At 46.6% G+C, this 23,510-nt stretch overlaps 1 protein-coding gene across 6 annotated transcripts; it reads right to left on the bottom strand.

Annotated features, from left to right (window-relative positions):
* Positions 1-683: 683 nt before the first annotated feature.
* On the bottom strand, positions 684-18,398 carry POGK (pogo transposable element derived with KRAB domain). Of its 6 annotated transcripts, none has more exons than XM_061399586.1 (6): positions 18,194-18,398; positions 16,652-16,785; positions 11,068-11,194; positions 10,199-10,297; positions 7,041-8,524; positions 684-2,532 (listed from the first exon to the last, which is right to left on the bottom strand). In XM_061399586.1, exons 2-5 carry the CDS (start codon positions 16,781-16,783, stop codon positions 7,053-7,055), a joined length of 1,830 nt encoding a protein of 609 aa, XP_061255570.1. In that variant the 5' UTR covers positions 16,784-16,785; positions 18,194-18,398; the 3' UTR covers positions 684-2,532; positions 7,041-7,052. The 6 variants fall into 6 exon arrangements, with proteins under 6 accessions (XP_061255570.1, XP_061255560.1, XP_061255582.1 ...); XM_061399576.1 differs by lacking the exon at positions 18,194-18,398 and adding an exon at positions 18,018-18,100; XM_061399598.1 differs by lacking the exon at positions 18,194-18,398 and adding an exon at positions 17,451-17,540.
* Between the last annotated feature and the right edge of the window lie 5,112 nt (positions 18,399-23,510).

Genomic DNA, 23,510 nt, shown 5'->3' on the forward strand with positions numbered 1-23,510 from the left:
GATTAGCGTGTTGCTGATCAGATTTCATGAAGTGATTTCTAAATGATTGTTCACTTTGACCATATAAAAATGCCTATGTTTCATCGTGTCTTTGACTTAAACCAGAAATTCCTCCAGTTTGAATAATGGTTGTGAGTCACTTAGATGCTATGGCCAACAGATTGGTTCAGCATTCAGTTCTCATGGCTTAATAAAGGAAAAATATCTAGATTATTCTTGGCATGTAGCCTAATATTTAACTGAATCAACTGGCGTGGTAATTACTAAAAACACAATATTAAAAGGCATATAGATTCATCATACTTTCATTTTTAAAAATATTTATCAAAATAGGACCAAGTTTTCTATTCATCAACCTGCTAGCATGTTTCCATTCTTTTAAATTTAATATCCCTTTATGGATTTTCTTCATTGACTGGTATTATACCATTCCTGAGAACAGTCACCAAACATGACAGGGAAAAAGCTATTTTCGCTAGGGCCCTTTCCCCCACCTTTAAAAGCCAGTTGGAAACCACACATATAGACACCAACAGTAATTACATTGTCATCCCCATGAACAGACTTTTTTATTTAAGGGTATAATATATTGGTACCAAACTGAGTGGAGAATAAAGTGTAAATGAGAGTTTGAAATGTGACTTTTTTTTAAATGCTAGCAGATAATAAACCACCGGAGCCTATTGTCTTTATTATCAAAGTTTATTGTTAGACTCAGTTCCTATCTACTGGGGAGTACAACTGTGTCTCAATATGTGCTATAGTATCTCTAGGGTAATAGCCATTCTGCAAAATAGTTGTACTGGGGCTCTGTTAGGCATAGATCATAAGTCAGTGGAAGAGTGAGCCCAGAAAACCCTGACAGTAGAGCCATTACTCTAGAAGTTCCAGTGCTATGCAACCTGTAAGGCATCACCTGTCAGCTGATGATGAGACTCAAGGAGGTGTTGGTGGAATGAAACAGGAGTTGAACCCATTTTCTACTCTTCTCTGCAAGACAACTATGGCTCCAGTGCGGGAACCAAAAACTAGGTCTTATAAAATCCTTTAAGCTCCCAAAACAAGTAAAACAGTACGTAAAGAGGAAAGGGCCAGGAACCAGGATAGTGGAGGATAAATTAAGTGGAATTGGAGGGAATGAAAACTTCTGGAATGAAAAGTAGCTGGATTTAGATGCCATTTGAGATGATAAAGAACACAGTGCAGGTAAAAGCAAATGAGGAAACAATTCAAACTGAAAAGTAATCAGACACCAGAAGTTAAAGTTCCCCTCTTGGAGGAAAACTGGTTTTAAAAAATGAGGAACATGGGTCACTAATAATAGGAATGAGTACCTGAGTAGAAATAGGTGTTTCAGGATGCCAAGAATATTATACAAGTGAGCTGGGTCTATAGGAAGGAAAAGTGGTTATGGTAGCCTGTTATCCAGATCTGACATTGGAATGACGTTTCTAGCAATGGCTTTGTCTATGAGGTTCTGGCATATTTTTTTGTAGCACAGGTAGTTTTGATGGAATGTTTTAATAACACTCAACTTATGTGGGAATGCAAATTAGTATAGTGTAAAATTTCAAAGATCTCCCACCTATTTCTGCGGGATAGAAGTTTAGAAGTCCTGAAACAGCTGTGGCTAAAGGCCCAAGCCCTCTTACCACCCTTGTGATAAAAATATTAAAGGAATTAACCAAACAGTATCAGGTGAGTCAGTGAGCTTTGTACCATGTAGACAGCAGATAATTTATGGTGACTTCTGCAGGCAGCCTGAGAAACAAAAGAGCTTGTGTACTAAATGCTACCCTATCATTAAATAAAATAATAATGAAAAATAGGGCCATTAAATGAGACCCTAGAAAAGTCTAGCTGCCAACCAGATTGGGAAGATAAATAAAATAGCATAGTTTATTTTAATCTGTATCTTCCATACTAACCTAGTTTGTAGAAAAGCCATCTGCTGGCACTAGGCCAGTATGTCTGAATTTTGTCATTATTAGCATCTCATTTTTCCAAAAAAGGAAATGTGTAAGTAGCACGTGTACATAAATGGCCATTTCTACAAAGCCTTCTCTGCAGTCTTGACCTGTGTGAGGACAGGTTCTACTGATGGAAGCATTTTTAGAGGCAGAAGGAAAAACATTAACTTGAGGTTTTCTCCAAAGAAAGAATACCAGTGGAGTTGGGCCCATATGATGAGTTTCTTGTTGGTGTTGAACAAATGGTATCTTCTCTAGGAAATACGTTTGTTCACACCTATTTACAGGTTCTATAAACATAATTTCTAAAACAAGAAATGAGGCAGAAGCAGTTTCTTTTCTAATCACGTCTCTGATGAAATGAAGGGTCCTCAACTTTTTGGACTCCTCATGGTGTGGGATGGGGTTGGGCTCTATCCCAGGGCCGGATGCTCAGGCTGCTGTCCAGACTTGGGTTATTTCAAGCCCCATGGCCTTTTCCTGCTTCTCCCTGTGCATTCAGGCTGCGAGGAATCTTCTTGAAGATTTTCCTCCCCAAATGTTCCAAGCACAGTTCTATTTGCTAGAAAACAGAACATAAGTATGAGTTAACCTTTGGATTTTAGACACTGTGTAACTTCATGAACATAATTATTCCACTAGTCACATTTCCAAACAGATGAGGAGAGGCCATTTTATGCCCATATGTCTCCTCTCAAATGTCCTGTCTACTTCTGTAACTTACTCAGCTCAAAACCAGGGCAACTATACAAAGACCTGTGGCTGTCAAGATGAGCCAAAACTCATGGTTCTGATGGGATGTAAATGCATGGCCCATGTCCACAGCTGTGCCCCAGCCTTATTTTCTTCCTTTTGACAGTTTTTGGTCCAGTCCTATGGGTAGCATATACCTTAGAAAATGAAAAATACACAAAAATGTCATCTGTTTAAAATCCTTCAAGCTAGGCTTCAGCAGTACATGAACCAAGAACTTTCAGATTTACAAGCTGGGTTTTGAAGAGGCAAAGGAACCAGAGAACAAATTGCTAACATCTTATGGATCATGGAGAAAGCAAGGGAGTTTCAGAAAAACATCTTCTGCTTCATTGACCACGCTAAAGTTTCTGACTGTTCAGTCGCTCAGGCGTGTCCGACTCTTTGGGACCCCATCAATCGCAGCACGCCAGGCCTCCCTGTCCATCACCAACTCCCGGAGTTCACTCAAACTCACGTCCATCAAGTCGGTGATGCCATCCAGCCATCTCATCCTCTGTCATCCCCTTTTCCTCCTGCCCCCAATCCCTCCCAGCATCAGAGTCTTTTCCAATGAGTCAACTCTTTGCATGAGGTGGCCAAAGTACTGGAGTTTCAGCTTCAGCATCATTCCTTCCAAAGAACACCCAGGACTGATCTCCTTTAGAATGGACTGGTTGGATCTCCTTGCAGTCCAAGGGACTCCAAGAGTCTTCTCCAACACCACAGTTCAAAGGCATCAATTCTTCAGCGCTCAGCCTTCACAGTCCCAACTCTCACATCCATACATGACCACAGGAAAAACCATAGCCTTGACTAGACGGACCTTTGTTGGCAAAGTAATGTCTCTGCTTTTGCATATGCTATCTAGGTTGGTCATAACTTTCCTTCCAAGGAGTAAGTGTCTTTTAATTTCATGGCTGCAATCACCATCTGCAGTGATTTTGGAGCCCAGAAAAATAAAGTCTGACACTGTTTCCCCATCTATTTCCCATGAAGTGATGGGACTAGATGCCATGATCTTCGTTTTCTGAATGTTGAGCTTTAAGCCAACTTTTTCACTCCTCTTTCACTTTCATCAAGAGGCTTTTTAGTTCCTCTTCACTTTCTGCCATAAGGGTGGTATCATCTGCATATCTGACGTTATTGATATTTCTCCCGGCAATCTTGATTCCAGCTTGACTGTGTAGACAACAACAAACTGTGGAAAATTCTTAAAGAGAGATGGGAACACCAGACTACCTTACCTGTCTGCTGAGAAACCTGCATGCAAGTTAAGAAGCAAACAGTTAGAACTGGTCATGAAATACCTGACTGGTTTTGAATTGGGAAAGGAGTACACCAAGGCTGTATATTTAACATTTAACTTATATGCAGAGTGCATCATGTGAAATGCCAGGCTGGATGAATCACCAGTTGGAATCAAGATTGCCAGGAGAAATATCAACAATCTCATATACTCAGATAATACCACTCTAATAGCAGAAAGTGAAGAGGAACTAAAAAGGCTCTTGAGTGAAAGAGGAGAGTGAAAAAGCTGGCTTGAAACTCAACATTAAAAACAACTAGGATCATGGCATTTGGTCTCATCACTTCATGGCAGATAGAGAAAAAGTAGAAACAGTGACCAATTTTCTTGGGCTACAAAATCACTGCAGACAGTGACTGCAGCCATGAAATTAAAAGATGCTTGTTCCTTGGAAGGAAAGCTGTGACAAACAGAATATTGAAAAGCAGAGACATCACTTTGCTGACAAAGGTCTGTATAGTCAAACCTATGATTTTTCCAGTAGTCATGCATGGATGGGAGAAGGCAATGGCGCCCCACTCCAGTACTCTTGCCTGGAAAATCCCATGGATGGAGGAGCCTAGTGGGCTGCAGTCCATGGGGTCGTTAAGAGTCGGAAACAACGGAGCGACTTCGCTTTCACTTCTCACTTTCATGCATTGGAGAAGGAAATAGCAACCCGCTCCAGTGTTCTTGCCTGGAGAATCCCAGGGACGGGGGAGCCTCGTGGGCTGCCGTCTATGGGGTCGCACAGAGTTGGACACGACTGAACCGACTTAGCAGCAGCAGCAGCAGCAGCATGCATGGATGTGAGATGATGATGATTGTGCTCAGTTGTGTCCTGACTTTTTGTGATCCCATGGACTGCAGCCCACCAGGTTCCTCTGTCCATGGAATTTTCCAGGCAAGAGTACTAGAATGGGTTGCCATTTTCCTCCTCCAGGGGATCTTCCTGACCCAGGGATCAAATCCACATCTCTTGTGTCTCCTGCATTGGCAGGCAGATTCTTTACTACTGCACCACCCAGGAAGCTACAGTCCAAGGGACTCTCAAGAGTCTTCTCCAGCACCACAATTCGAAGGTGGCTGAGCGGCGAAGAATTGATGCTTTCAAACTGTGGTGCTGGAGAAGACTCTTGAGAGTCCCTTGGACTGCAAGATCAAACCAGTCAATCCTAAAGGAGATCAACACTGAAGATTTACTGGAAGGACTGATGCTGAAGCTGAAGCTCCAATACTTTGGCCACCTGAGGCAAAGAACAGATTCATTGGAAAAGACTGATGTTGGGAAAGACTGAAAGGAAAAGAAGAGGGCAGCAGAGGATGAGATAGCATTAGCGACTCAACGGACATGAATTAGAGCAAACTCGGGGAGACAGTGGAGGAACAGAGGAACCTGGAGTGCTGCAGTCCATGGGGTCACAAAAAGTCAGACACAACTTAGCGACTGAACAACAATGGGGTGGGGGAGGAAGGTAAATATGGTAAAAACTCACTGTAACTCAAAGTTTGGTATTCAGTGGATGCAGTATAATGGTTAGCAGGCTGAATTCATAAAGGGAGGCTGAATTCATGGAGAGAAAGGTTAGACGACATGAGAGGAAAAAAGCAATTTTAGTGATTTTGACCATAAGAACTTCTAATTGGCTCTGTAATTCTGGGGATCTCAGAATAACACAGGACCAATGTTAGGAGTACAACTTGATTTGGGCTTCCCTTGTGGCTCAGCTGGTAAAGAATCCGCCTGCAATGCAGGAGACCTGGGTTCGAGCCCTGGGTTGGAAAGATCCTCTGGAGAAGGGAAAGGCGACCCACTCCAGTATTCTGGCCTGGAGAATTCCACAGACTGTATAGTCCATGGGGTCGTTGCAAAGAGTTGGACACGAGTGACTTTCACTTGATTTGGGGGCAGGGAAGGAGACTTAAATCACTCTTCAACTTACACAGCATGAAGTGGGGGGTGTCTGACAGGAGATTTCTCTTAGCATTTCATTTAGAGAAAGAAGCAAGTAGGATGGAAATACCTAATTATACCTTACAGGAAAGAAAAAAATATCAAGATACATTTAGGTTCTTTATAAAAGGCATGCTCTCTTCATATTAAACACTGTGTGGAGGAACAAATGAACAAATTAGGGAAATAACAAAAAAGTGGAATGGTCTGTTCTCTGTATGCTGCCCACTGTTAGGTGGTCACTCTCCTCTCTCAGGGTGTGGGGGGAATAATCATTCTACTTGTGTTGTGAGGTAGTCCTCCACTCCCAACTTCCTATTAAAGCTGTGGCCCTTCTATATACTTAACTCAGAAAATTCCAGGCCTTATTGTCCTCAGACTTCACTTACTGGAGTCCTAGATAAGCATTCTGGTTTGTTTTTTGGTACAGAATTTCAGTTTAAAAATATCACTCTTCACGTGTCTGTGAAATTATTGTAATTGTTTATTCCATGTGAATGTCATCATGAGGATAAGATGATGCTTTAAAACAGACTTTTGATGTCCCAGGGAAAAGCAAACATAAGCTATTTCTTTCATTCCCCATTGGGCTACTGCAGACTACCCCAGACGGAAACTTGAGACCCAGGAGACACAGTTCGAAGGTGCACACGTCCTTACATCCCAGCCCTCCAGGCTAGCCAAGATGAGCACAGTTGCTTCAAGTGAATCAGGTACACATGTCAGCCCTATATATTCAGCATGACTTATATGGGGAAGAAAAATTTTGGTTTTACAGACAAAACTTTTTGTTAATGGAGTCATGTCAAACTATGCTCCTTCAGGATTAAATAATTTCAGCATTATGGCACTCAGATTAAATGTTCAGGCAGCTGACTCATTGTTCACTTCATGCATTATACAAAATACCCATGAAATAAGCCAGGCAACCAAAGTTTCATATGAAGGAGAAAATGCTGATGGCCTGCTACCTGCAGCACTGCACTGTGGGTTCGAAGAGTTCTCAGAAACAAAGAATGGCAAGAGACAAAGGGTGTTTGTGAAACCCAACATGTCCCACAGGGAAGGCACCCAGTGGCCCCTCCTGGCTGCTTACCTCGGCTTTCCCTCAGTGGCTCTCCGTCAGGCTCTCAGTGTCACACTCCTTGGGCGGTTCCCCTCCGCCTGGCAGCTCGCTCTCGATTTCCCACAGCACGTCATCCTCATCCTCCAGGTTGCTGGAGATGTGGCACTTCTTGAACCCTTGGACGATGGACTCGCTCGAGATGCTATTCCACGCCACCATGACCCACTCCAGAAAAAGGCCCAGAGGTGGCTTCTTGGCGTTCCCGGTGGGGCTCAGCGCCAGGTTCCCCGCCAGGAGCCAGTTGGAATACTGGGCCCGGACACTGTCATTCAGCGGTTTGTAGACCACCACATCCAACACCTGCAGCTGTGAGGTCAACCCCCCCGGGATGATGACCATGTCGGTGTTCATGCTCTCCATGGAGCTCTTCACTGAGTCGGTGGCGTGGCCACGGAAGCCGTTCAGGATCAGCAGCCCTCGCTGCTTGGGCACCGCGCCCGTCCTCCGCCTCCACACCACCTCTAGCCAGTCCTGCATCAGATCCTCCGTCATCCATCCATACCGGTGGCAGCGGATTTCCATGCCACTCGGGAACTTCCCAGGGGGGATGTACGTGCCCCTCAGAATGATATATGGAGGTAACTTCCTCCCATCAGCCAAGACACCAAGCATGGCTGTGATTTTCAGTTTCTCCCTCCCTGGCGTCTTGACTAAGACAGGCTTTTCCCCCTGGTTGTCCACAGTCACCCTCGAGGGCACCTCTAAGCAAATTGGCGTCTCGTCTGCGTTTCCCATCTGAGCCACCTGGTAGTCGTGTGCCCTGCGCAGAGCCAGGACGCTCCGCTGGTAGGTTACAAGCTTCTCCGTCAGGTCTTCGGGCAGCTGCTGGGGCACGGGCACCTTATGTCGCAGTGACAAGTCATACCTCCGCATCATTCTTCGACACCAACCCAAGCTAGCCTTGAACCCTTTCTCTGGAATGTTCATCTCCTGGGCGATCTCCAGAGCTTTCAGCTGCATGGCCTCCCTGGTGATGGGGTCCCCTTTGGCCTGCATGTATCGCACGTATTCGGCCACGCGCTGGTCCACAAGGGCGAAGCGCCCGTTCTTGGGGCCGCGGAAGGCACGCCGCATGGCGTGGGCGTTCTGCAGCTGCGGCTTCACTTTGCGCCAATCGCGGACGTTTTTCTCCAGCACCCCAAACTGTTTGGCCGCCTGGCAGTTGTTGGTGCTCTCGGCGTACTCCACCACCATTAACTTGAACCCTGCGTCGTAACTGCGGCGCATGCCCCGGCTGAACTGAAACTTCCCGGCCAGGTCGTCCGCCGAGAGGTCATACCCGGGGAAGCCCATGGCCATGTAGAAGGGGTACCCCTCGCCCCACTCGGGCAGCTCTGTGATGTCCCGAGGCAGACGGAGGCCAAAGCCATCCAGGTGCTGAGCCTGGGGAAACTGCGAGGCTACGTTCATCGGGCCCGCCCAATCTGGGGGCTTCATGTCGGATTCTTCCTTTTCTGGAAGACATACAGGGAGGAGTGAAGACAGTGCCCATGAGTCAAATGATTTTGGGGTCATTCCTTGATTTGTTTTTGGTCAAAATACCGAGACTACTTGAATCTGAAGTTCACTAAAAGCAGTCACTTTAATAACAGATACTTCCAAAGTCCTCACCCCTGTGCCAGTTCCCATAGATCACCACTTCTAATTCTCACAATAACTGTTTCTTTACTCTGTCTTTGCAGATGAGTGTAGAAAAATTAAGTAACGCATCAAGGTGGCAAAGCCGGGAAGTGACACAGGCTGGCAACTGAACACAGGCACCCAGCTTGAGTAATGTACTGACTGTGAGGGCCACGCTTGGGCCAAAATAACCTTCACCTGGGTGAGAAGCCAAATGCAACCCATTCTACACATAGTGTTACAGAATTTCTATCATCATGAACTGAATCATATCCCTTAAACAAAATCTATAGCAATACCACACTTAGCAAAGTTAAGCTTATAAGGCTTAACTTATAAGTTTGCATAAGGTATGGTTTTATAAGGTATGGTTTTTGCATACCCATGTCAGAACTGGGTTTCACTGTATGTTTCTATTTAGAGAGTGGTCACAGAAATTAGATATTACTCAGGGATATTACCATATGTCACCAAAACTAAGAACCCATTGATTGCAAGATGTACCATTTATATGCCATTAAGAAAAAAAAAAAAAGAAAAAAACCAATACAATATTGTAAAGTAATTAGCCTCCACTTAAAATAAATAAATTTATAATAAAAAAAAATGCCACTAGTGAAACTGGAACATGCCATCAGTTTTAAGTGTTAGTCACTCAGTCGTGTCCAACTCTTTGCGATGCCACGGACTGTAGCCCAGGTTCCTCTGTCCATGGAATTCTCCAGGCAAGAATACTGGAGTGGGTTACCATTCCCTTTTCCAAGGGATCTTCCTGATCCAGGGATTGAACCTGGGTCTTTGGTATTGCATGCAGATTCTTAACTGTCTGAGCCACCAGGGAAGACCCAGCAGTTTTAACAAGCATTCTTAATTGCAGAGATGTTAAAGTGATGAGAGAAATACATCTTTTAGAATCAATGAAACACAGAATTTTAAACTATTACTTATAGAGAGAAGGCAAATAAAATCACTCTGGCTGCTGGGAAGCTGTATTTATCCAACTCCTGCTCTCTCATTGTTTCTCGGTACAACGCTGTATGCTTCTTTAGATGTATTTGCTCAAATGTGTACTACAGCTGCTACTGCTTTTTCTATCCAAGATGAAGTAGACAGGAAGTCAAGCAAAGCACCCTGGATGCATGCTTTGTCACGCTGTTTTCCTTAGTTTTCAGAAGTGTGTGGTGTGCTCCCAAGGCACTCAGGATGTGCACTGGACCAAAGCCACACAAACTTCAATTTCATTCACCTGCATACGAGGTTGCATGTTGAGATTTATAACCCGCAGTTGACAGATGAAGAAATGGACAATCAGAGAGGTGGATGAAGTTGCCTAAGGTCACACAGCATGGGAAACAAGGAGATTTTTAAACTCCAAAGCCCATAGCTTTTCTGCCTCAGAACCTTGCCTTAGGCTTAAATACCCCCCAGAATGTACCTTAATGTAAACTTAAAATCCATCTTCATAATTCTCCCACTGGATGCCTTCTGGATTGGGTTAATCATAGTACCTGCAAAGGTTCCTCCTTGGAGCTGCCATTCGTCAGAATTCTGAGACTCCTCCTCCCTTTCCAACCGAGTGATCATGTCAGGCTTAGGGAATGGGAATTCTGTTTACAGGAAATAAAACAGGTTAACAGCTGTGTTACTGTCTTGGACAATTGCCAAAATAAGTACTTTGTGATACTTAAGCAAACCTCCCATCCACTCTCACCCCTACAGTCTTCTCAGTATGGAGATTTATGAAAGGCCGTAGAGAAGAATCAAGGATACTTAAAGAAAAACTATGATGGGAAATACGTCTGTCCAAGGGAATTTATGGATCTTTGCTAATGAGGGGCCGGACTAGCAATGACAAAAACGAACTGCATTTAGCAGGGAAGTGGGTGTATGCAGCCACTGATCTAATGAGCATTCCAGTACCTGCATGAGCCAAGTGGGGAAATCCCTCCAAATGGTTAGACTCTAATAATATCAGTGCTGGGAGGGAAGCAACAAGGATTCTTTGGGGATATGTCCCCAAGCTTCTGAGGCTGACAGGATAACAGCGAGGCCTGCCTTCTCTCCTAGGAGAGAAGTATAAAGTACAGGCCCAGATCCACAGTGACATTTCCTAGATGTCTTTTTTTTTTTTTTTTTTTTGATAAGTATGCCTGGGTTGAATGAGGATGGTTCTGAGAGCTGGCATAAGCTGCTGAGTAGGAGGACACAATATTTATATCCTGCCTAATCAAAAACAGGAAATTAAATGGACACAGGCATTGAGGGGACAGAGTCCAGGTTCAGGAGAGAGGTATGTTGGATACACCTGAGAAGAGAGACATGGAAGCAATTCTCTGGGCTCAGAGCTTCTAAGGGACAAAGGAAAACAAAGTTTTACCCAGAGACAGGACAGTTTCATAATTCATCCTCATGACCTCCCGGTAGAGAGCCTTTTGTTGCTCCGTCAAAACTTCCCACTCCTCATCGGAAAAATATATGGCCACCTCATCAAATAGGGCTGGCACCTGCAACAGTGAACAGGCTTTTCTCAACGACTAGTTGGCACACGCAGACACAGATCACACACCATTGTCTCACAAGGGCGGCCTGGGCCCAGAGACACATCAGTCCGCACACGGCTCCAAGAAGCAAAATCTGGATGTCAACAAGCTCCTCTGTGCCCTGCTGAGTGTTTACCACACTCCCATTCATGGATAAGGAGAGCAGAACCTTGAGATGAAAACTCCCCACCATGGATCACCAGGTCGAGAGACTGGATCCCCATCCAAAGCAGGGAGAGCTGATCACAGCTCAGCCCCCACCCAGAGCCAGTCAACCACAGGAATGAGCACCCTGAGACGGTTCCCCTGCCAACACAGCCCTGCTGTCTCCCTCAGTCACAGACCCTCAGACCACGGGGGTGCTGGCGGTTGCCTGGGCACTAGTCTCCAGTTGCAGAGCACTAGCCCCAGTGTATGACTCAGAACCCCAGAGCTGCCCGGGGAGGAGCCGGTAAGAGAAGGGACCTCATCTGGCCTTTTCCAATCCATAAGAGGATGAGGAGGAGGAGAGAAGGGCTAATTAGAGCTTCAATTTATGTAATGAGATACTAGAGCAAACTGGTTTGCTTTGACGCCTAGACCCACAGCAGAAAGCCCTAAAGACAGAGCTCCACTCCCCGCTCCCGTACCTCCCCGACACCATGGGCCAGTGGGAGAGGGTGCCCACGTGGTCAAATGCAGCCAAGCCACCCAGACCAACCTCCTCTTGTTCAAGTCTTTCCTTTCTTTTTACTATGTGTCATCTTGCAGTCATTAAAAATCCTATTCCAAAGCTCATCATATTTAGTGGTAAAGCATCACTGGGCTGCTGCGTTCAGAGCTATTTCCTGTGGCACAGTCTAGGGCCTGGGAGGGGATCATGATGATGTTTAGAAAGTGTCTGCACGGTCTGCAGCTTCTTCAGGTGTCTGGCCATCAGTCATTTAGACCTCCTGGCCTTTCCGCCTTATTCACAAAGTCCACCCCATCCCTCCTCACCCTCACAGCCCCCTTCCACATAGGGAGAACTTTCTGCAAAAGGCTCTGTAACTGCTTCATTTATTTTCCCCCACAACCCCATTTAATCCAGGAGGAAACTGGCTCTGAGCAGCCCTGTTTCTGGTCTAAAAATCACACAGCCAATAAACAATAGGGTTGAGGCTGGGACCTAGGATGTCTGATTTCAAGGCTCTGGCCCTTACAGAGGGCAGAATGGCCTCCCTGGTACCCAGCTTGCAGGCTTGCACTTCTACCCCACACGCTCAGTGGAACTTCACTCCTGCAGTTCCTTGAACAAACCATTCCCACCCCTCCAAAGACCAGGAGGTCTCTATACATGCTGCTTCAGAAGTCTTCCTCATTCTTGGCCTGGCTGACACCCATCCGCCTTCCAAGATTCAGCCCAGATATCCTGTTCCCTGGGTAAGCTGGCCTCAACCTGGGCTGTGTGCCTTGTAATGCCCTGGGCTCAAGCTCTGTGGCACTTATCACACTGCAGGATCCTCTTGGTTTACCTGTCTGCTTCTTTCACTAGAGTATTAGCTCACTGAGGGCAGAACCTGGGCTTATTTTGTTTTGTTCCCCTAAGCCTAGGACACTTCCTGTAGAAAGTAATCCCTTGAAATGGTGTTTTTGAGTCAAAGATTTAAGTATATACTCTCTTGGCTTCTCTTGTTCTACCTGGAATAGTTTCAAATAATCATTAAAATTTATCTGTCACAAAACTGAGCCTACTCTTTTGAGTAAGAATGGACAAAAATGCCTAGTGTAAAATACTAGGAGGTATAATGGATGGGTCTCCGGGCTCTGCTCAGATTTCATCGATCTGGAAAGCCAGGCAGCTAGGAATTTTCCATCCCACCCCATCCCACTTCCCAGGCTTTTGAACAACTCTCCCTTTGGCCTTTTCTCTCCCTAGGAAATTTCAGATCTAGGCTATACCTATTTATAGTCCCTTTCCCTTTGCTGATAAAACAGGACACAGGACGGGCTGTGCCTGTCATTTCAGAAGGGCGATCCCTATCAACACTCATAGAAGGTAACACGTACCCAGTGTGACAAAAATACAGCAGCCCTGGAGTGGTGAGCAGGCACCTGGAGGCTGGGGTTGGATTCATCTCCTCCCATTTACGACTGAGCCACAGAGGGTCCTCAGACAAGCCCACATGATGCTTCAGAGGCACACGGTGTAGTGTGGCTTAGCGATGCTGCTCACAGCAACCTTCTGTGAGAACTGAGCAAGCCTTTAGCCAGGCCCTGGTGTGCAGGCCTCCCTGCTCTCTACAGAGGCCTTTTATCTGGCCAAGCACAGAAGAAGGTAAACAGGGCCAGCCCTGGGCCAAACTCAGAAATCAGGCAGCCAGCGTCCAACCCCCAGACACCCACCCTTGCTTGGCCTCACAGGTAGGGGCCCTCGATCCCTGCCCTCCTTCCTTCCCAGAAGGTCAAGGTCTCATCAGATAGGTGTTCTTCCTTCTGCTTGTGTGCACTGCCTCGCTCGGCCCCAAGAGCTGGCATTCCAATGCTTATCTAACCATCCTAGAGTACTTACACGCTGCCCAGGCATGCTGACGAAGCTGTATAACCACTCAACAAAGACAGTGGGGCTCTTAGGGCAGAGGCCTGGGACCAGTGCACTGATAGAGTGCCAGGCACTGTGTAGGGCACTCTTTCTTGCACTTTTATTGAATCCTTTAGATAATACAAGGATACAGGGATCACTACCCCAGTTTTATGGGTGAGCAAAAGGCTGATAAGCATCTTGCCCAAGATCACAGAGTTAGCAAGTCTGACTCCCATGCCCACACTTTCTCAGCAGGTCACTTAGGCCCCTGCTTCGTGGCAGTAGGAAACCCCAGGGTCCCTTAAGCAAGATGAACCGAGGACTTCTTCCTCAGAGCTTCTAAGGAGAGAGCTCAGACTCCAGGGTGCAGCATATACCCCCGAGTGGCTGGCTTGAGCCTGGGGCCCGCCCTTCTTCTCTCAACCGTCTCCTCCACTCCCCGACACGCACTGCAGGCTCCAGCTGCAAGAGCTGCTGCTGACTCTACACATAAACTTTTTTTCCCAGTGCCTGTGCTCCTGGCTTCCTAGATAGCAAGATCTTCCATTCCCTTGGCTGGTTCTACCTCTGCCTAAGACTTGGTTCAAAGTACATCTTCCCTTTTCTCTAGCTGAAATTGTATTTCTACTCCAATTCTCCCATGCAATATTACCCTTATAGCATGGTTTAAGATTGCTTAAGAAAGCTTTTATTGATCACCCTAACACAACCTACAGCCAAAACACATATGTAAGAGACAGATTTGATCGTTTTCTTCTAGTTGCCCTGGAACAGGATTTTTTTCACTCAGCACTGCTGACACTTCTGGCCAGATCATTCTCTGTTGCAGGGCTGTCCTGGGCATCACAGATGTACGGCAGCATCCCGGGCCTCTACCCAGGAGATGCCAGTAGGCTCTCCCACTTCCCAAGTTCCACCACAAGTCATGATAACCAGAAATGTCTCCACCCAGATGTACCTGGGAGGGGGCAAAACTACGTACTACTCAAGACCAGGTCTTTGCCTGCTTTTTCCAGGAGTTCTCAGGCCTGTAGGAGAGACTGACATCTACCATAGAATTCCAAATACTGTGCAATTAATCAGATTTACTTTCCTGTCTTACTCATAAAACAAGTATTAATAATTCCATGAGACTAAGGACTTTGTGTTAATGACACTCAGCACTGCGCTGAGCAACTGTAGATGGATGGCCGGTTGCTTGGATGCCACACGTGCCAGTCCTCCTCCTCCAGTCCAAGCCAAGCATGGGCTTCACCTTGCTCCTCTCTGTGTTGTCCCAACAGATTCTAATGCTTGCTTCTACTGCACCCGTTTTGCATGTTTCTCCATCCTGTCTAAATGTTCTCGGTTGGCCAGTATAGCCTCAAAGCATTGAGTTCTTGCTCGGGGCTAGATGGGATGACTCCTGCACTCTAAAATCTCCCCAGCTGCAGGGATTAGAACTGAGGAGGACAGCAGCATGGTCTGAAGAGACAGAAGCAGTCCAGCTTCAACAGCTAGACTGGCAAACCCGCAGCCTGGAGTCGTATTTTTTTTTTTTTTTCCTAATTGAGTATAACATACATACAACAAAATGCACTACTTTTAAGGTTCCAGCTCAAGAGGTGTTTTTAAGAACAGAAGTCAGCATACATGTGTATCCAGGGGCAAAGCAGATAACCCTGCTGCACCTCATGCAGTGGGAGGGGAGTAGGACGAGATAGTTTGCAAAGACCGTGATTCTATGGATACAGATCTCTCATTGGAAACAAAGCGTACTATGTATACCAATGACATTCATACACAGTGGAAAACCAAGCAGAGAAAAGGAATGTCATTTGGTGCTTATTTAAAATGTTTACCATGCACGCTGAGTTATCATGAAGTCCAGTAAGTACTGCAAATAATGTATACAACTATAAGTATCTGTTCCATTTATGCTTTAAATTTGAATTCTATCACGCTACAATGTTCGGATGTGCTCCCTACTCACTGCTGCCTACCATCCCAATCCAAGGCCAGCTGGAAATGCAGTTCTGTCCTGTGTCAACTACCGTAAGAGGTGTTCACACAGAACCAGCTGGCCTCATCCCATACAGCTCTCCTCATATCAGCTCAGTGCCCCAAGACTTAAATGGTTTAAGTGGTTCCCTTCAATCAGCAGTAGGTGACAAAGATTTTCTCCTCACCCCAAACTTGGTCAGCCTCTGAGCCCTCTTCTCCACTAGGCCTCTACCCTGGACACATACACAGCTGCTATGGTCCACAGCCTGCACAGCCCAGTTTTAGCAAGAATTTCACTAAGTTAGTTTAGAAAGAATCTGTTGATGCCACTGTTGATGGCTCCACTTAGCAATTTTCCATTCACTGAGCCCTACGCTCTCTTCCCTGGCTATAAATCCCCACGTGTCTTTACTGTTGAGCTCTCTCCTGTTCTCTTCTCTCTCCTATTGTGACAGTCTTGAAGCCTATCTCAGTATTCTGAATATTAATATATTCCTTAGTATATTCCTTATTATCTAAACAAGTGCCAGAATAATTTTTCTTTTACACATGGGTCAGCAGACATTTAGTTGATATCTACAAGGTGCCTGGCATTAAGCAGGATATAGGGAATCCATGGATACAGGAGAGAGACACAGTCATGGCCTCTTGGACTTCCAATCTTGATGGTGATACATTATGTGGCTAAAGAGAGAGTTCCCATAACCAGCTTCTCCATTCTTCGCTGTGCCTTTTAAAGCCACAGAACTGTTTTCTCAGGAATGCAAACACACCGGACTGGGCTAAGCTAGGCTATTTTTACTTCCTGTGGCTGCCTGAGGAAGAGACTTATTACAAACCTGGCTCCCAGGCCTGCCCCTCACAGCTGTGTGAGAACCCCACACCTTCTTACTTACCCATCCACCCTCTGAGCAGATTCGGACTTTTTGCATATCTGTGGGGCCATCCTCCAGTTCCCGGCTCTGAATCTCTTCTTCTTCTTCCTCTTCTTTCAGGGTCAAATTCAGAGGGCAGGCTGTGGATGCCATCTCTGCAAGCAAGATTCAGTTCAGAAAAATCAGGTGCTAGTGTGAACTCTTCAGAGCCTGTGAAGGGGGCAGCTCAGGTTACACAAACCTTTTTAGCCCCAGGACAGTTCAGGGGAACAAGAGAAAGGGAAGAGCCAGGTCTGGGGAGCAAGGGCTTCAAGGAAAGCACCAGGAAGGTGTGGAAGGTGACATTTAGTTATGAAAAGAAGAGGGTTGTAGGCAGTCAGCATACCTGGCTGTCTTCAAATATTTAAAAAACTGGAAGAGAGACCAAACTGGTTCTGTAGAGACCCAAGGGCATAACAGGTTGGTGGGTAAACATTCCAGGAAGTTTTATTAATGCAACAAAAGGCAGAACTTTCTCACAGCCAGTGCCACCCAAACATGGAATCAGCAGCAGGTGTGTTGGCTTCCTGTCAATGAAGGCATTTGAACTCATAGTGCACTCGCTCAACTGGGTTGTTCCTACAGGGCCAGTTGTGTCAGGAGGTTGGTTGGCCCAGAAGACCTGGATTTTCCAGAGTCAAAGGTTTTGTCCATGAGCCAGGTCAGAAAATAGAGTCATTCTGCCTTTAGTGACTTTCCAAGCCCAGGACCCTTAGTGAAGAGTAATGCTTGGATACCCAAGAAGAGGCAGAAATCACCAGGGTCTGGGGCCCACCCCTACCGGCAAAACTCGTTGCCTCTGGACCGCAAATTCTCTCTTCTGCGAATTCTCTTTCGCCCAGCTCCTACGCCAGTACAAAGGCCGCGCTCCTGCCCTCTAGGGGCGCGGGCAATTCCTAGGTGTGGAGTGAGTGTGCATCTGGTGGGCCGCATCCTCCCAGGCTTCCAAAGAAAAAAGATCCTTCCGGAGTTCAAAGTCCGCTTCTTCGGTATTTTCAAAAAGGACGGGCAAATGCAGCAAGATACCTCTGGGGCGGGTGAAACAGGCTTCAGATCCCTGGAGCTGCGGCCAGAACTTAGCTACGGCCTCGCCTGCCGGCTCCCGGGAGGTGGGGGCGCCGCCCCACAGCAAAGGTGTGGTTTAAGAGGTCCCCGCCGCCGCCGCCCACCCGCTCGGCGCCCCGCCCGCCGCCGCTGCCGCGCCCCCGGGGCGCGCTCGGGTTTCTCCAGCCATCTTGTCCCATTTCCCTTTCTCCGCGGCCCCGCGCCGGGAGCGCTCCCGCCGCCTGCCTGCCCGCGCCCGGCCCGGCCCGCCTCCCAGCCTGGCCCGCTCCCGGCCCCAGCGCACCTGCCGAGCGGCCGGGGCCGGCACCGCCTGCCTCCCCCGGCGGGCCCGCAACAAAGGCGGCGGCGGCGGCGGTAGCAGCTGCAGCGTCGGCGCCCCCGCCCCCGCCGCGGCCCAGCGGCCTGGGGCCCGAGGGAGGGGCCGCGCTGCCCCCGCCCCGTCCGCCCGCGCGCACTCACCGCCGGGCCGAGCGCCAGGGCGCGGGCCGGGGCCGCGGTGCAGACGCCGAGGGCTGCGTCCCGGCTGTCACAGCGCCATCCTTCCCGTCTCTCTGGCTTCCCGTGCGCGCGGCCCCTCGGGAGGGAGGGGAGAGGACACGTGGTGGGAGGAGGGAGGGTCCGGCCGGGAGCTGAGAGTGTTGGGAGGCGAGGGGAGGAGCGCGGCTGATGTCAGCGGGCTCGGCGGCGCCGGGGGACGGCGTCCGCGCCAGCTCCCGACCCTCCTCCTGGCGTGGCTTCCGGCTGGTGAGCGCCCTGCGCTCCTCGAGGCTGAGCTCCTGACTCACTGGCAGCCTATGCCTCGCCTGCCTGACCAGTCGTGCACTCTGCCCTCTCTGCTCCCCTGGTGCAGTTTCCAACGCTCCGTCTGTGACCTCGGCATAGATGAGGCAGGAAGAGCCCGTATTTACATTTGAAGTGAACGTAGCCTGGGTGCATGCGTCCCTGCGCTTATTTGCATGAACCAATGCTTTGCGCTTAGTTAGATGAGTACTCCGGGTACTCGGGGCCGTGCTTCAAGAAATGTGTTATGAAGAATGACCAGCAAGGGCATGAGGGAGAGTGAGGGGTGTTGGACTTTGGGGGAGGCCTGCATATGCACATTCTGGCAGGCATATCAGAACTTTGTTGTTATGGTTCAGTCGCTCAGTAGTGACCTACTCTGTAGGACCCAATGGACTGCAGCATGCCAGGCTTCCCTGTCCTTCACCATCTCCTAGACTATGCTCAAACTCACGTCCATTGAACCGCTGATGCTATCCAAGCATCTCATCCTCTGTCTTCCTCTTCTCCTGCCTTCAATCTTTCCCAGCATTTTAGGGTCCTTTCCAAGGAGTGGTCTATTCTCATCAGGTGGCCACGGCATTGGAGCTTCAGCATCAGTACTTACAATTGACTATAAAGGGTTGATTTCCTTTAGGATTGACTGGTTTGATCACTCTGCTATCCAAGGGACCCTCAAGAGTCTTCTACAACACCACAGTTTGAAAGCATAAATTCTTTGGTGCTCAGCCTTCATGGTCCTACTCTCACATCCATACATGACTACTGGAAAAACTATAGCTTTGTCTATACGAATCTTTGCCGGCAAAGTGATGTCTCTGCTTTTCAATATGGTGTCTTGGTTGGTCAAAGCATTTCTTCCAAGGAGCAAGCGTCTTCATTTCACGGCTGCAGTCACCGTCTGTAGCGATTTCGGAGCCCAAGAAATAAAATCTGTCACTGTTTCCATTTTTACCCCGTCTATTTGCCATGAAGTGCTGAGACCGGATACCATGATCTTAGTTTTTTGAATGTTGAGTTTTAAGCCAGACTTTTCACTCTCCTCTTTCACGTTAATCAAGAGGCTCTTTAGTTCTTCTTTGCTTTCTGCCATTAGAGTGGTGTCATCTTCATATCTGAGGTTATTGATATTTCTCCCAGCAATCTTGATTCCAGCTTGAGCATCATCCAGCCCAGCATTTCGCAAGATGTACTCTGCATATAAGTTAAATAAGCAGGGTGACAGTATACAGTTTGATGTACTCCTTTCCTGATTTGGAACCAGTTCTTTGTTCCATGTCCAGTTCTAACTGTTATTTCTTGACCTGCATACAGATTTCTCAGGAGGCAGGTCATGTGGTCTGGCATTCCCATCTCTTTAAGAATTTTCCACAGATTGTTGTGATCCACACATTCAAAGGCTTTAGCATAGTCAACGAAGAATAAATAGATGTTTTTCTGAAATTCCTTTGTTCTATGATCCAACGGATGTTGGCAATTTGATCTCTGGTTCCTCTGCCTTTTCTAAATCCAGCTTATACATCTGTAAGTTCTCAGTTCATGTACTGTTGAACCCTAGCTTGAAGGATTTTGAGCATGTGAAATGGAGGTAATTGTGTGGTAGTTTAAACATTCTTTAACATTTCCCTTCTTTGGGATTGGAATGAAAACTGATCTTTTCCAGTCCTGTGGATACTGCTGAGTTTTCCAAATTTGCTGGCATATTGAGTGCAGTGCTTTCACAGCATCATCTTTTAGGATTTGAAATGGCTCAGCTGGAATTCCATCACCTCCACTAGCTTTGTTCATAGTAATGCTTCCTAAGGCTCACTTGACTTCACACTCCAGGATGTCTGGCTCAAGGTGAGTAATCACACCATTGTGGTTATCTGAGTCATTAAGAGCTTTTTTATATACTTCTTTTGTGTATTCTTGCCACCTATTCTTAATCTCTTCTGCTTCTGTTAGGTTCATACTCTTTCTGTCCTTTATTGTACCCATCTTTGCATGAAATGTTCCCTTGGTATCTCTAATTTTCTTGAGGAGATCTCTAGTTTTTCCCATCCTATTGCTTTCCTCTATTTCTTTGAATATATCACTGAGGAAGGCTTTCTTATCTCTTCTTGCTATTCTTTGAGACTCTGCATTCAGATGGGTGTATCTTTCCCTTTCTCCTTTGCCTTTCGTTTCTCCTCTTTTCTCAGCTATTTGTAAGGCCTCCTCAGACAGCCATTTTGCCTTTTTGCATTTCTTTTTCTTGGGGGATGTTTTTGGTCACCACTTCTTGTACAATTTTACTAACCTTCCTCCACAGTTCTTCAGGCACTCTGTCTATCAGATCTAATCCCTTGAATCTATTTGTCACTTCTACTGTATAATCATAAGGGATTTGATTTAAGTCCTACATGAATGGCCTTAAAAGGGTTCTTCCCCTACCTAGTCAGCTGTGTGCTGGAACTAAAGACAGCTGTTCCACCTCCAAGGGCTTATTCTGAGCCCTTGATGGGACCACTGTGACCCACAAGATGGCAGAGTAGAAGGACATGCATTCATCTTCTCCTGCGAGAACTCCAAAATTATAACTCACTGCTGAACAACCATCCACAGCAGAATGTTGGATCCCACCATAAAAAGATACTCCACATCCATGGGCAAAGAAGAAGCCCCAGCAAGATGGTAGGAGGGGTGTAATTGCGTTTAGAATCAAATCCCATACTCGCCAGAGATGCTCAAACAGAATCTTGTGTGCCCAGGACCCAGAGAACCCACAGAGACTGGGCCAGACCTGCCTTTGAGTGTTTTTGAGTGTCTCCTGCAGAGATACAGGTCAGCAGTGGCCTGCCACAGGGGCAGGGGCTCTGGGTGCAGCATACCTGGGTCACACAACGTGTGGCATAAGCCCTCTTGGAGGAGGTCGCCAGTAACCCTGCCATAGAGTTGCTGAGCAAATGACCCACAAAGTGCTGAACAATTATACCAAATAAATTCTTGCATTGTTAAAATTCTAGGACCCACAACAGATTTCCCAACCTGGGGATCTGACAAAGGGGCTGAGAACCCCCAAGCAATTTGACTTGGAGGCCAGTGGGATTTGATTACAGAACTTACACAGGATAGGGAAACAGACTCTTGGAGGGGACAAACAAAACCTTGTGTGCACCAGGACCCAGGAGAAAGAAGCAGTGACCCCACAAGAGACTGATCCAGACTTTCCCATGAGGGTCCAAGAGTTTCTGGTGGAGGTGTGGGTTGACAGTGGCCTGTTGCAGGGTCAGGGGCACTGAATACAACAGTGCACACACAGACCTTTTGAAGGAGGTCACCATGATTTTCATTACCTCCACTACAGTTTGGTCTTAGGTCAAACAACAGAAAGGAAACACAGCCCAGTCCATCAATAGAAAATTGGATTAAGGATTTACTGAGCATGCCCCTGCCCATCAGAACAAGACCCAGATTTCCCCACAGTCAGTCTCTCCCATGAGGAAGCTTCCATAAGCCTCTTATCCTTATCCCTCAGAGGACAGACAGACAGAATGAAAATGAAAGTCACAGAAAATGAATCAAACTGATCACATGGACCACAGCCATTCTAACTCAATGAAACCATGAGCCATGCCATGTAGGGCCACCCAAGACAGACGGGCCATGGTGGAGAGGTCTGACAGAATGTGGTCCACTGGAGAAGGGAATGGCAAACCACTTCAGTATTCTTGCCTTGAGAACCCCATGAACAGTATGAAAAGGCAAAAAGATATGACATTTAAAGATGAACTCCACAGGTCAGTAGGTGCCCAATATGGTACTGGAGAAGAGTAGAAAAATAACTCCAGTAAGAATGAAGAGACAGAGCCAAAGTGAAAACAACACCCAGTTGTGGATGTGAGTGGTAATGGAAATAGTCTGATGCTGTGAAGAACAATATTGCATAGGAACAGGGAATGTTAGGTACATGAATTGGAAGAGGTCAAACAGGAGATGGGAAGAGTGAACATTTTAGGAATCAGTGAACTAAAATGGAGGGAATATGCGAATTTAATTCAGATGACCATTATATCTACTACTGTGGGCAAGAATCCCTTAGGAGAAATATAGAAGCCCTCATAGTCAATAAAAGAGTCTGAAATGCAGTATTTGGGTGTAGTTTCAAAAACGACAGAATTATCTCTGTTTATTTCCAAGGCAAACCATTCAATTTCACAGTAATCCAAGTCCATGCCCCAGCCACTAACACTGAAGAAGCTGAAGCCGAACGATTCTATGAAGACCTAGAAGACCTCCTGGGACTAACATGCCCCAAAAATGTCCTTTTCATCATAGGGGACTGGAATGCAAAAGTAGGAAGTCAAGAGATACCTGGAGTAACAGGCAGATTTGGCTTTGGAGTACAGAATGAAGCAGGGAAAAGACCAAGAGAACACACTGGTTATAGCAAATACCCTCTTCCAACAACCCAAGAGAAGATTCTACACGTGGAAATCACCAGATGGTCAATACCAAAACCAGATTGATTATATTCTTTGCAGTCAAAGATGGAGAAGCTCTATACAGTCAGCAAAAACAAGACTGGAAGCTGACTGTGGCTCAGATCATGAACTCCTTATTGCCAAATTCAGACTTAAATTGAAGAAAGTAGGGAAAACTACTAGATCATTCAGGTATGACCTAAATCAAATCCCTTACAATTATATAGTGGAAGTGAGAAATAGATTCAAGGAATTAGATCTGATAGACAGAGTGTCTGAAGAACTATGAACAGAGGTTTGTGACATTGTACAGGAGGCAGTAATCAAGACCATTCCCAAGAAAAAGAAATGCAAAAAGACAAAATGGTTATCTGAGGAGGCCCTACAAATGGCTGAGAAAAGAAGAGAAGCTAAAGGCAAAAGAAAAAAGGAAAGATATACCCATTTGAATGCAGAGTTCCAAAGAATAGCAAGGAGAGATAAGAAAGCCTTCAGTGATCAACGCAAAGAAATAGAGAAAAACAATAGAATGGGAAAGAGTAGAGATCGCT

This window comes from Bos javanicus, chromosome 3 (assembly GCF_032452875.1).
Source record: "Bos javanicus breed banteng chromosome 3, ARS-OSU_banteng_1.0, whole genome shotgun sequence".
NCBI lineage: Eukaryota > Metazoa > Chordata > Mammalia > Artiodactyla > Bovidae > Bos > Bos javanicus.

What these genes read in the sequence shown, in the direction of transcription:
- POGK (XM_061399573.1), bottom strand. Translation starts at nt 17,602, where the DNA reads ATGCGGCCCACCAGATGCACACTCACTCCACACCTAGGAATTGCCCGC. An exon ending in AGAGGCAACGAGTTTTGCCG is followed by an intron (nt 16,786 to 17,450) that starts GTAGGGGTGGGC and finishes TCTTGCTTGCAG; the next exon opens with AGATGGCATCCACAGCCTGC. An exon ending in CCAAGGAGGAACCTTTGCAG is followed by an intron (nt 8,525 to 10,198) that starts GTACTATGATTA and finishes TATGTCTTCCAG; the next exon opens with AAAAGGAAGAATCCGACATG.